The following is an 11,400-nucleotide window of genomic DNA, read 5'->3' on the forward strand; positions in this document are numbered from 1 at the left end:
CGGGATCTCGAATTTTCCTAACCGCTTGAGACAATAACTGCTGGGAGTTCTTGATGTCCTGACCGTTAGGTATACATTACGTCCATGACGATATGATATCCTAGCCGTAAACGCTTCAGAAAACCATTTTTGAAAACCCTAAAATCATCAATCGAACCTATTTTTTCAATCTAATGGTAAAATAACTGGTGGGTTTTTCGATTATTACCTAGTAAGAGTCATTTGTGGAGGATTCACAGGTGTTTGAACAGATTGGTTCACCACGCCTCCATTAAAAGGAACATCAATAACTTGCCATGTTTCAGAATTATGGTTCAATCGGTCGGATCTTGTCACTCTTGATCTTGCTGCCATCTTGAGCTGCTTCAGAAATCAGTGGAGAAGAAAGGGAGATATTGTTAGGTTTTGGAGAGTGTTTTTGAGAAGAAGAGGAGAGAAAATGAAAATGAAATGGTTTTGATTTTTGGGGCTTGAATTAGGAATTTTTTGAGAGGTTTTGGAGAGTGTTTTTGAGAAGAAGAGGGGAGAAAATGAAAATGAAATGGTTTTGATATTTGGGGCTTGAATTAGGAATAAGTTTTGATTATATAAGATTTGTTTTTAAAATTGATTTATTAGGAAAGAATAAATCTGACTTTTTAATCAATTGAGATTTCCCCCTATCCATTTTTTTGGCTACACAAAACATTTTAGCCCCAAAAACTCACCCCAATGGCCCCGATAATAGGATTCCTAAATTATTCATTGGGTCGGTAAAATATGCGAATTTGAGCGTTTTGCTCAAACTTTATTTATTTTTTTCGAAGCAATTAGCATCCCGACTGATTGAACGGGAGTCGGGACAGAATTTAAACCGCGGCTAGTCGGAATTTTATCTGCCCTGACACACCACACAAAGTGCATCGATGATGTGTCTCTTAACCGCATTCACAAATTCTCTCTGCCAACCGGTTTTCTACACAGGAGATGATGACTCATCTTCAGAACTTGTAATTTTTTACTCTCTTCACTCTGTTAAAAAATGACATTTCTTTCTTCCCAACTTTCTCTCTCTTCTTCTTCTATGCTCTTCAGAAACCTTCTCACAACTACTTGTCTTCAAGGTTACTTCTTTTCTCATCATCAACGTAAACTATTATCCATTAACAGAAAACCCATTTTGAAAAAACCTTCCTTTACGAGACCAATCCACTCGTATAGAGTATTATCAATGGCTGATAAACAAACCATATCACCACCAGCTCAATCTCATACTAATCGGCTTGCTTTAGAACATAGTCCTTATCTTCTTCAACATGCTCATAACCCGGTAACTAAATTGCTAATTTTTTCATTTCAATTTTAATTTTACCTTGTTTATGTGTGATTCTAGTCTGGGTGGAGGTTTGTATTTTGATAAAAAGGTGTTTCTATTTTTTAGGTTAATTGGTATCCATGGGGTGAAGAAGCATTTGAAGAAGCTAAGAAGAGAGATGTCCCCATTTTCTTATCAAGTAAGTATGCATTTTTGTACTATCTCGTATTTGTTTCGAATTTACAGAAGAAATGTAGTTTGATTAATTTGTATTTGTTTATGGCTGCTGGTGGGTTTTGATGAAGTTGGATACAGTACTTGTCACTGGTAAGTGGTTCATCTTGTTTCTTGGATTCTTGCAATTATAAGACAGTTTTCTGTATATTTGAAGTTGATTTGGGATTTGAGCTTCTCTTGATTTCATTGGTTAAGGTGTCATGTTATGGAGGTAGAGTCGTTTGAGGATGAACAAGTGGCTAAATTGCTAAACGACTGGTTTGTTAGTATCAAAGTGAGTGGAGCATATATTTGATAAACTTTATGTATTGATTTCTGTGGTAAAACTTTTGGTTTTATATGTGTTTTAATAGTTGGTATGTGTAGTAATAGTTGGTATGTGTAGGTGGACCGCGAGGAACGGCCTGATGTTGATAAGGTTTGACATTTTTTACTCCATATCCACCTAGCTTGATAAGGTTTCAGTCTTTTAGGAGTATAAGGTACCGTAGAAACGTTCAATTGCTCATATAGTCTTGATATTCTTATGGTTTTGTTGTTGTATTGCTCTTTAGGTGTACATGACGTATGTGCAAGCATTGTATGGAGGTGGTGGTTGGCCACTCAGTTGTTTCCTCTCACCTGATTTGAAGCCTTTAATGGGTGGAACATACTTCCCTCCAGAGGACAACTTTGGGCGACCAGGATTCAAAACTATACTTCGGTGAGCATATTATATACCTTTAGTTCAATGGACATGTGAACTGCTCTTGTTTGTTTCTTTTTTTCCCAATGGTGATATGGTGGGTTCAACAATGCGGTAGAACCTTCTTCTAATCCTCAATGGGTTGTTGCTGCCTCTAGTTGCCGACTATGTAATTTCCTTGTACAATTTTTTGTCACCTATTGATCATTAAAGTGCATCTTTGACAATAGAAAAGTAAAGGAGGCATGGGAGTCTAAAAGGGAAGTGCTGGTTAATAGTGGAGCTTTTGCAATAGAACAGATGTCAGAGGCTTTGTCTGCAAGTGCCAGCTCTAATAAGTTAACAAGTGATGTAGCTCAAAATGCATTGCGTCTCTGTGCTGAACAGGTGTGATTTTTTAGTTTGAAGTTTATCTTCTTTTTTCATCTGAATTTTCGATGCAGCTCCATAGGCCAAACATTGATCTGTCCCTATTTGACTTATTCTGAGTCTCCAACATATGCTTCGTTGTTTCGACAGTTAGTTATCCGAGTTTGTAGGATTAATTTCATAACCCCCTCGTTGAATGACTTAACACAGTACGCATCACTAATCTGTCTACCACAATGCTGACTACACCAGATCATAGAATTACACAAATTTTATGTATATATTTTTCATTTACTAAAGAAATTACTGTCACTCTGTACAGTTGAGTCGGAGATATGATTCGAAATTGGGAGGGTTTGGATCTGCCCCGAAGTTTCCAAGACCTGTTGAAATTCAGCTAATGCTTTATCAAGCAAAGAATCTGGAGGAGGCCGGGAAATTAAACGAATCAAAGAAACATCTAGAAATGGTGTATTTTACCTTGCAAAGTATGGCAAAAGGTGGCGTCCATGATCACGTTGGAGGTGGTTTTCATAGATACAGTGTGGATGATTATTGGCATGGTGAGTATTAATTAATTCGTATTCATAATTTGTTCAGTGTTGGAAATGTTCAAATACTTTTGGCTATTCCCTCCCTTTGAAAATGGGATTCTATACCTTTTCATGGGCAAGATAAGTTATTCATTCTTGGAGAGTTGGTTGTCTCAGTGGTTCTATAATCCTTGTGCGGTGTTAATTATTGCAGTTCCACACTTTGAGAAAATGTTGTATGATCAAGGGCAGCTTGTTAATGTCTATTTGGATGCCTTCAATTTTACAAAGGACACCTTCAACTCAAATGTTGCTAGGGATATTCTCGACTATTTGAGGAGAGAGATGATTGGACCAGAGGGCGAAATATATTCAGCTGAAGATGCTGATAGTGCAGAATCTGAGGGTGCCACAAGAAAGAAGGAAGGAGCTTTCTATGTTTGGACGAGTAAAGAGGTAGACGGTTATTCCTAACTTTAAGATTTCACATTATGTATGCATACGATGTGTTTTTGTGGTTATACCTGGCATTGATCTCTCTTTTCTCGAAGGTTGAAAGCATCATTGGTGAACATGCAAATCTGTTCAAAGAACATTATTATATAAAACCTTCGGGGAACTGTGACCTATCTAAAATGAGTGACCCTCACAAAGAATTTAAGGGTTTGAATGTGCTCATAGAGAGAAGTGATGCTTCTGCAATGGCATCAAAGCTTGGCATGTCCAAGAATGAGTATTTTGATGTATTGGGGGCCTGTCGAAAAAAACTTTTTGATGTTAGATCAAAAAGGCCACGCCCACATTTGGATGATAAGGTACCTAGTTTAGCTACTCATGTTTACAAGAATTTATTGCTTTCCGGAAATGGAAGTCTAGAAGTGGTGTCCTATGGGAACTTTTCTAACAGATATTATACCTCTTTCCCAGGTGATTGTTTCATGGAATGGACTTGTGATTTCCTCTTTCGCAAGAGCTTCTAAGATTCTCATGGGGGAGCCAGAGGGTACCCAATTCAGTTTTCCTATCGTTGGATGCAATGTAATCATCCTGAACTCTTTCTTCTGCAACTATTTCCGCTCCAAGAGTGTTTTATCCCATACTATAAATTGTTGTACAACTTGTACTACATGAACAATGTATGCATAGTTGTCCAACCTCATCTGTTCTGGTGGCAGAATATACGAGAATCGTGCATTAGTATGTATTATATATGTATGTTTTAATCATTTGAACATGTTTTCACCTTTGAAAAGCCTGAGGAATATCTAGAAGTTGCAAGCAAAGCCGCATCTTTCATCAAAAGACAGCTCTATGATGATCAAACAAAAAGGTTACAACACAGCTTTCGGAAAGGTCCATCAAAAGCCCCTGGATTTTTGGATGACTATGCTTTTTTAATTCAAGGGCTGCTGGATCTGTATGAGTTTGGTGGTAGGACCAACTGGTTATCATGGGCCATTGAACTACAAAATATCCAGGCAAGTGACTTGTCATTCTCCCTTCTCTATACCTGCTCTACCATCTGTTTTTTGTTATTGTTTGACACTTCTATGTGAATTACGGTACCAGGACGGGTTGTTTCTTGATCACGAGGGAGGAGGTTATTTTAACACCACTGGAGAAGATTCTTCTGTGCTTCTCCGTGTGAAAGAAGATCATGACGGAGCGGAGCCTTCTGGGAATTCTGTATCGATAATAAATCTTGTGAGATTATCATCTATGGTTGCAAGTAGCAAGTCTGAGAAATACCGGCGAAATGCTGAACATGTTCTGGTTTGTTCTTTCTTACCTGAGTATCCAATTTATATTGTTGAAGGAGTGTTAGATTAGGTTTGGTGGATTTTACTCATGGGTTTTGTGGAAATCGGATTGATTTTTACAGGCAGTTTTTGAGAAAAGATTGAAAGACATGGCTATGGCTGTTCCTCTGATGTGCTGTGCTGCAGATATGCTTAGTGTTCCTTCGAGGAAGCAAGTTGTTCTTGTTGGGCCTAAACCTTCTCTGGAGTTCCATAATATGATATCTGCCAGTCATGCATCTTACTATCCGAACAAAACGGTAAGCTGTGGATGCCTGCGTTCTCTACCCATTTAACATAATCATGATGACGATGATGATGGTCTTATTAGCAACTTGTTTATTCGAATCGTCATATTTTATATGCCCGGTTAGTGACATAGTGACATCATTTTAAACAAGGATTATTTCCTTTGTGTAAGATATCATGGGATTATCTAAGATGCAGACCAATGGAAATGTCTCCAAAATATGAGAAAACAGTACATAAGTGCATTTGTTAAGTTGTGCGATTCTCATGTAAATTGTGATTTTTTCATCAGGTAATTCATGTGGATCTAACCAACAAAGAAGACATAGAATTCTGGGAAAAGAATAATGAAAACATTGCCCAGATGGCCAAGGGTAGTCCAGCAGCGGACAAAGTGGTTGCTTTTGTTTGTCAAAACTTCACATGTAGTGCTCCAGTCAGCGACCCCGAGGCTCTGAGGACTTTACTCGACCCAAAACCATCTCGCAAGTAAAGTTATCTTTTCACCTTTCCAGCCAGCAGGTCCAGTATTAGTAGTGTATCTGTACATAGTGTGTTCTTTTGGAAACGCTCTCTTGGTCGATTAGTTTGCTCTTGTACAAATTTTTTGGTGATGTGAAAAGATCTTCTGTAGCAGCAGTAATAATAAGTGATAATAGAGAAGAGTTAAAACAAACAAAAAGAAGTCTGTTGTGGGTTTGTAATAAGGGTCGGGAAGACACAACTTTTTAACAAAAACGTTCGACAAATCTTACAAGTCGTTGGATTATTTATAATTAGCTGTCTCAGTTTTTAATAGAAGGCCGTTATTGGGGCGTCACACTCCTTTAGATAGGGGTCTCCTAATAAGACAAAAACGGGTCACCCGTAAGTAATATAAAAAATCTCTTATCTTATATAATTTTGTGATGATCAAACAACCCTTGTTTGGCTAATTTTAATTTAGTTTAATTAATTAAATCTAGGTTGGACATATAGCAAACCTAGGTGTAAAATTAGAATTTTAGGTGTAAAATTGGAATTACGCCTGGAAATCAACTAAACCTAGACGTGAACGACATGCAAATCAAAGTTTACGCTTAAATTGAACTAAACCTAGGCGTAAGTTCTTGAAAAACTAAATTACGATTGAAAAATCTAGTACCATAACCAGACGTAACACTAGCAGAAAGTAAATAAAATCCTAATTTTATTTCGATTTCATTCGATTTAAGCACAAAAACGAGTACAAAAAGATGGGTTTGTTCGATTATTACCTTACATACACCATGGGTTGTTGTTGAGGAGTTTGAAAACTTCATTCTTCAATTGATTGAATCGGTGAAATGAGTTGAGGATGAAGTTGAGGTTGATTGAGATGTTGATTACCATCACTAGGATCAGTTTGCTTCTTCCTCATCTGTTTTTATTAGTTTTAATTGAAGGGTCATTTTGGACAAATTGCTATTGAATCAAAAGTATCCCTTAACCAGATTTTTGATCACCAAATATCCAAGTGACGCCCTTCTAAAAGACTGTGATGCCCCAATAACAACCTTCTTTTAATATGTAGAGTACTTTTTATATGGAGCAAGCTTGTCCAAGCCGGGATATTGTTAACCTTTGTTGTGCCACTGTTGCATCGATTTTTTTTAGATGCGTGATTCTTGATGGTTTAAAGATGCCTGTATAGATAACCCAGAACAAGAAAGCCTTCTCTCTTTCAGGTAATTCGTTTTGGAAAAATAATATCATTTTGTCTAGTGATGATAAGATAAAGTGATAGTAACTCTTTTCAAGAAACGGAGAAAATAATTTTATTTTAATCCGCGGTACTGATGTTTTGGGTTGCTCCTTTGTCCTGTACAGTGAGGGGATGACTCCTCCTTGATTAAGGGCGATGTTGGATTTGTTGCTCAAAATGACCTTTTGATTGATAATGGAATCAATCAAGCCGATTGGATCTGCTAATCTACTCATGAGAGTTCGATCGGTCCAAGTTTTGGATCTGCTCTTAGAAAAATTGATTTGGGACTTTCGGTAAATTTGCTGAATTCTGGTGTTTAAATTTTGAATATTTGATTGACCGGGTAATATTGCTGCTGCTCATGGTCATGCTACGGTTCAGAGTGTACCAAAACCGTGACTATTTTTTCGTTTTTTTTTTTGTTTGAAAGTTAAGGCCCGGTTAGCACGTTAAAAATAGAAGCTATTAGAGGGTGTCGTGCAGTCAAAGGAAGTAATCAAGGGTTGCATTTAAGAATTGGGTTCCGGTTATGGAAGTAATCAAGGGTTGCATTTAAGAATTAGGTGTTTGGCATGGTTCTGATTATGCGACGTAGTAATTCTAGGGCTGTTCATTGGTCGGTTTTGGTTCGGTTTCTAGCCAAACCAAAACCGAAATCAATATTATTGGTTTCTAAAAATCTAAACCAAACCAATCCATTAACCATTGGTTCGGTTTCCAAATGGTTCCAGTTGGTTTCGGTTTGTCCCAGTGGTTTTTGATTAACCAATAATTATGTCAAACCAAAAAAAAAATACACAAATTTACAAATAAAAAAATCGTAGTTGCCGATAGTATTGGTTTACACAAATATACAGACAAAAAAAAAATCAAGAATAGTATAAGCTTACTCTAATTCTAGAGATCAAAAGAAGATATATAATATATCTTAATTTAGTTATTGACAAATAAAAAAGAAGGAAGACGGGAAGAAAAAAGTCGAGTAGCAGTAGCTGTTGTTGGGGGTGGAGAAGGGAGGCGGCTGAGAGAAGGAGAAAGAGAAAGAGGGAAAGTATCATAATGAAATATTAGATTTAGGGTTTCTATTTATCCTCTAAATCAATGGGTAGAATCTAATACTTTTAAATCGACGGTAGAAACTAAGTTTAAAAATTAATCGGTTCCCCAATGGTTTTTGGTTCGGTTTTCAGGTCAAACCAAAACCAAACCAGTAATGTCGGTTTTTCAACTTTTTTTACCAAACCAATACAATCCAAATCTAAATGGTTTGGTTCGGTTTCTTGCTTATTGGTTTGGTTCGGTCGGTTTCCTACGGTTAACCGACACCATGTTCAGCCCTAAGTAATTCCCATTACCTCTAAAGACTACATTGAATACTCACCTCAATTTCTATCAGCTCCAAAGGGTTACATTGGATACTCACCTTTTGAGGTACGGGTTGTATGTAACCCTATATTTTTCTTTTCAACTACACCGTTGATAAAAATTGACCATTTTTAATTATTTGCCTAAATATTTAGCTATTCAAAAGTTCGAAGACTGTTCCTCTAATTTAGATAAACTAAAAAATCTTTGGGGCGGAACTAGTAAAATAGTTAGGAATGTTTCTTATCACCAGTATTCTCGGGACAATTCTTCAAAGCATATGATCAAAATACATAACGTTTCCATGTTGTAGCTTCAAATAAGAAAAGAATAAACGGAATTCTCTACATTCGAGAACCCTCAAGACTTTGGCTATCTATAAGAGAACAGATCAACTCCTTTCTTATCAACCATTTCTCCCAGATAGGCACATCCCAAATCAATGTATATAATGTTAACTTATCTGGTATAATAGAGCCTTGCATTTTGGAAGCAGAAAAATCTTTCGCTCATCGAAATTCCTTTTTAAGAAAGAATTCTGGAATACTCTTTCGAACATGAATCACTAGAAGCACCTGAACCAGATGGTTTTCAACTGGTTTTCTTTGAAGCCGAGGATATCATGGGACCGAATATAATTTCACTAATTCAGATATTTTTCAGAACGGATTCTCTAAATCCTGATTACAACTATTATTTCTTTTTTTACTCTTATACCAAAAATCGCTACTCCTCAAACCCCAACAGGTTTTCTTATTAGCCAGAGCAATACAATTTACAAACTTATTTCAAAAAATCTTGTAAATAGCTTAAAACCTCACTTAAACAAATTAATAACCCCGAACCAATCAGCCTTTCTTCCGAGAAGGAAAATTACTGATAATTTAATTGTCGCCCATAAGCAAAAAAAGATTTATTGACTTAAAAATTAGATCTTTCGGTTTCAGCGACATATGGATGATATTTGTAGTGGAATGCACTTCTTCTACCTCTTTATCTATTATTTTAAATTCAATGATGGTTCCCCAGGTCCAAAGTTCATAAATTCAATGGGAATTCGTCAGGGTGATCCTCTTTCCCTCCATACATTCCTTATTTGCATGTGAAAAGACGAGAATACCCAAGTACACCATAATCTTTTTGTTTCAACCTATAAGTCTGATAAGTGTGATCGTCTATGGACAAAGTCGAGATAATACAACAACTTGCACTTGACAATAAGTATGGTACAAGACCGATTGACTATAGGATCCAAGTCAAGTGATTAGGATTAACGTACAAATGTATTTACTTTGAATTATAATAAACAATTAAAATTGTGGAAAATAAAAGTAAATAACGCACACGAGATTTCGTTAACGAGGAAACCGCAAATGCATAAAAACCCCGGGACCTATTCCAGTTTTGAATACTCTCAGAATTAAGCCGCTACACAAAGTACAATACCAACTTCGTATAGTTAAGACCAAGTAATCTACCCTTTGTTACTTAGTTCCTTCAGTATACATGTGTCTACGACCTACCGGTCACGCACGTGAATCCTAAGACATAAAACCAATCTTGAGTTGCTTTACCGATGTAAAGTCTTAAGCACTCTGAAAAGGCGAGGGTACCCAAATATACCTCAAGCTAAAACTTTTCCTACCTATAAGTCCTTTCTCCGAAAGTGATTGTCTATGGACTGAGTCGAGACAATGCAACTAATCGGTTCACACTTCGTGATCGTTTATGGATACGAGATCAAGACAATACAACAACGAAGTACGTTTACTTGATAAAAAAGGTTCGGACTTAACCAAACACAATAGGATTGCTTATCAAGTAAATAGGAATTAACGTTTGTGTAATTTACTTTAATTATAATAAAACAATTATAATGCGGAAAATAAAAGTAAATGACACAACAAGATTTTGTTAACGAGGAAACCGCAAATGCAGAAAAACCACGGGACCTTGTCCAGAATTGAATACTCTCATGATTAAGCCGCTACACAAAATTAAACCAACTTCGTATAGTTGAGACCAAGCAACTAAACCTATAGTTCACCTAGTTCCGTCTGTATTCCCACGCCTCCAACTTATGAATAAGTCACGTACTTGGAACAATTTCTTTGGTTCGTATTCCAAACAGTAAAGGAACAACAAATCTATTTGGTATCAACTCTCTTCAACCAAGTCATGTGAGTTAGACAAAAGCTCTTCTGTTTATCTCAAATAAACTCATTCGTCAGGTTCTTAGATCTATCTTATGTTCAACTACCGAAGTAATTGTTAAGATTTTGCAATCAATACTTTTAATCACAAAGAATTGTATTGATGCCGATCTACACAACTAATCAATCCAATCTACCGCAAGGATAAACCGATTATAGTTGGATCCTCTTATACCAAAACAAGTATTGTGCACACCAAAGATTATGAACCCCAAATCAGAAATCTTCAATATCTTCTTTGTCTTCAAATCTTCTTAGATCTTCAATAAACACCTGCACACAACAACTTGAATCTCTTGTTATCAATCACGCACAGAACGAAGTCTGTTAAAAATGGATTATCACAAGATCGTCTCTAGCACTAACAACAGTCTAAAGATCCCTGTTGAAACTTTGATCTAGTTTGAGTGAATCTTATATCATAAGAGAAGATTCTCAAGCATAAACAAGCTAGGTGCAATCAAAGTTCAACCACCGTTAGTCAATCAAATCAATCGAAAACACAAGATAAACTGCAATTATCTAGTTTCGGTACTCGTATAGCTTCTCAATCCCAAAGAAGACTTTAAACTGAGCGGACGTAAGAGATTTCGCCTAATTAGGTTACTCTCCTCTCCGAATAGGCGGCTTCACAAATAACAAAACAACCGAGGAAGTTTGTTGTCACAAAGGATTAGTATTAGAGCACTGCTCGGTCGAACTCGCATGCGTTGCTATCTCAAGCATGTTTGTCAATGTTAGTGATCAAAACTATAAGTCTTGATTTCTAGTCTACTATAGATAAGTCTCGGACTAGGATAGTAAGTGTAGTTGAGCTCAAGAACTCCATGGAAATAATCATACAAGACGAAGAACTACTCAAGGAACTGGTGGAACTTCATCGACTAAAAGGTATGTGGAGACTTGAACTTATCTATCACTCAAAAGTCT

The 11,400-nt window shown here is 36.6% G+C and overlaps 1 protein-coding gene across 2 annotated transcripts; it reads left to right on the plus strand.

Moving 5' to 3' along the window:
- The first annotated feature begins 916 nt into the window (after nt 1-916).
- LOC113357509 (spermatogenesis-associated protein 20-like) lies at nt 917-5,986 on the plus strand. 2 transcript variants are annotated; one of them, XM_026600930.1, is made up of 15 exons: nt 917-1,309; nt 1,421-1,493; nt 1,600-1,621; nt 1,727-1,805; nt 1,917-1,949; nt 2,086-2,234; nt 2,447-2,603; nt 2,908-3,148; nt 3,333-3,574; nt 3,670-3,933; nt 4,046-4,156; nt 4,372-4,596; nt 4,688-4,891; nt 5,065-5,177; nt 5,459-5,915. In XM_026600930.1, the coding sequence occupies exons 1-14, from the start codon at nt 1,022-1,024 to the stop codon at nt 5,137-5,139; spliced, it is 2,163 nt and encodes a 720-aa protein (XP_026456715.1). In that variant the 5' UTR covers nt 917-1,021; the 3' UTR covers nt 5,140-5,177; nt 5,459-5,915. The 2 variants fall into 2 exon arrangements, with proteins under 2 accessions (XP_026456715.1, XP_026456714.1); XM_026600929.1 differs by having other exon boundaries at nt 941-1,309; nt 5,001-5,177; nt 5,459-5,986.
- Nucleotides 5,987-11,400: the final 5,414 nt, after the last annotated feature.

The sequence above is a fragment of the Papaver somniferum genome, chromosome 3 (genome assembly GCF_003573695.1).
Source record: "Papaver somniferum cultivar HN1 chromosome 3, ASM357369v1, whole genome shotgun sequence".
NCBI lineage: Eukaryota > Viridiplantae > Streptophyta > Magnoliopsida > Ranunculales > Papaveraceae > Papaver > Papaver somniferum.

Excerpts from the sequence above, each read along its gene's own strand:
- LOC113357509 (XM_026600929.1), top strand. The coding sequence starts at position 1,022 with ATGACATTTCTTTCTTCCCAACTTTCTCTCTCTTCTTCTTCTATGCTC. Across the intron at positions 1,950-2,085 it reads AACGGCCTGATGTTGATAAG|GTGTACATGACGTATGTGCA; the intron begins GTTTGACATTTT and ends ATTGCTCTTTAG. Across the intron at positions 4,892-5,000 it reads GAAATGCTGAACATGTTCTG|GCAGTTTTTGAGAAAAGATT; the intron begins GTTTGTTCTTTC and ends TGATTTTTACAG.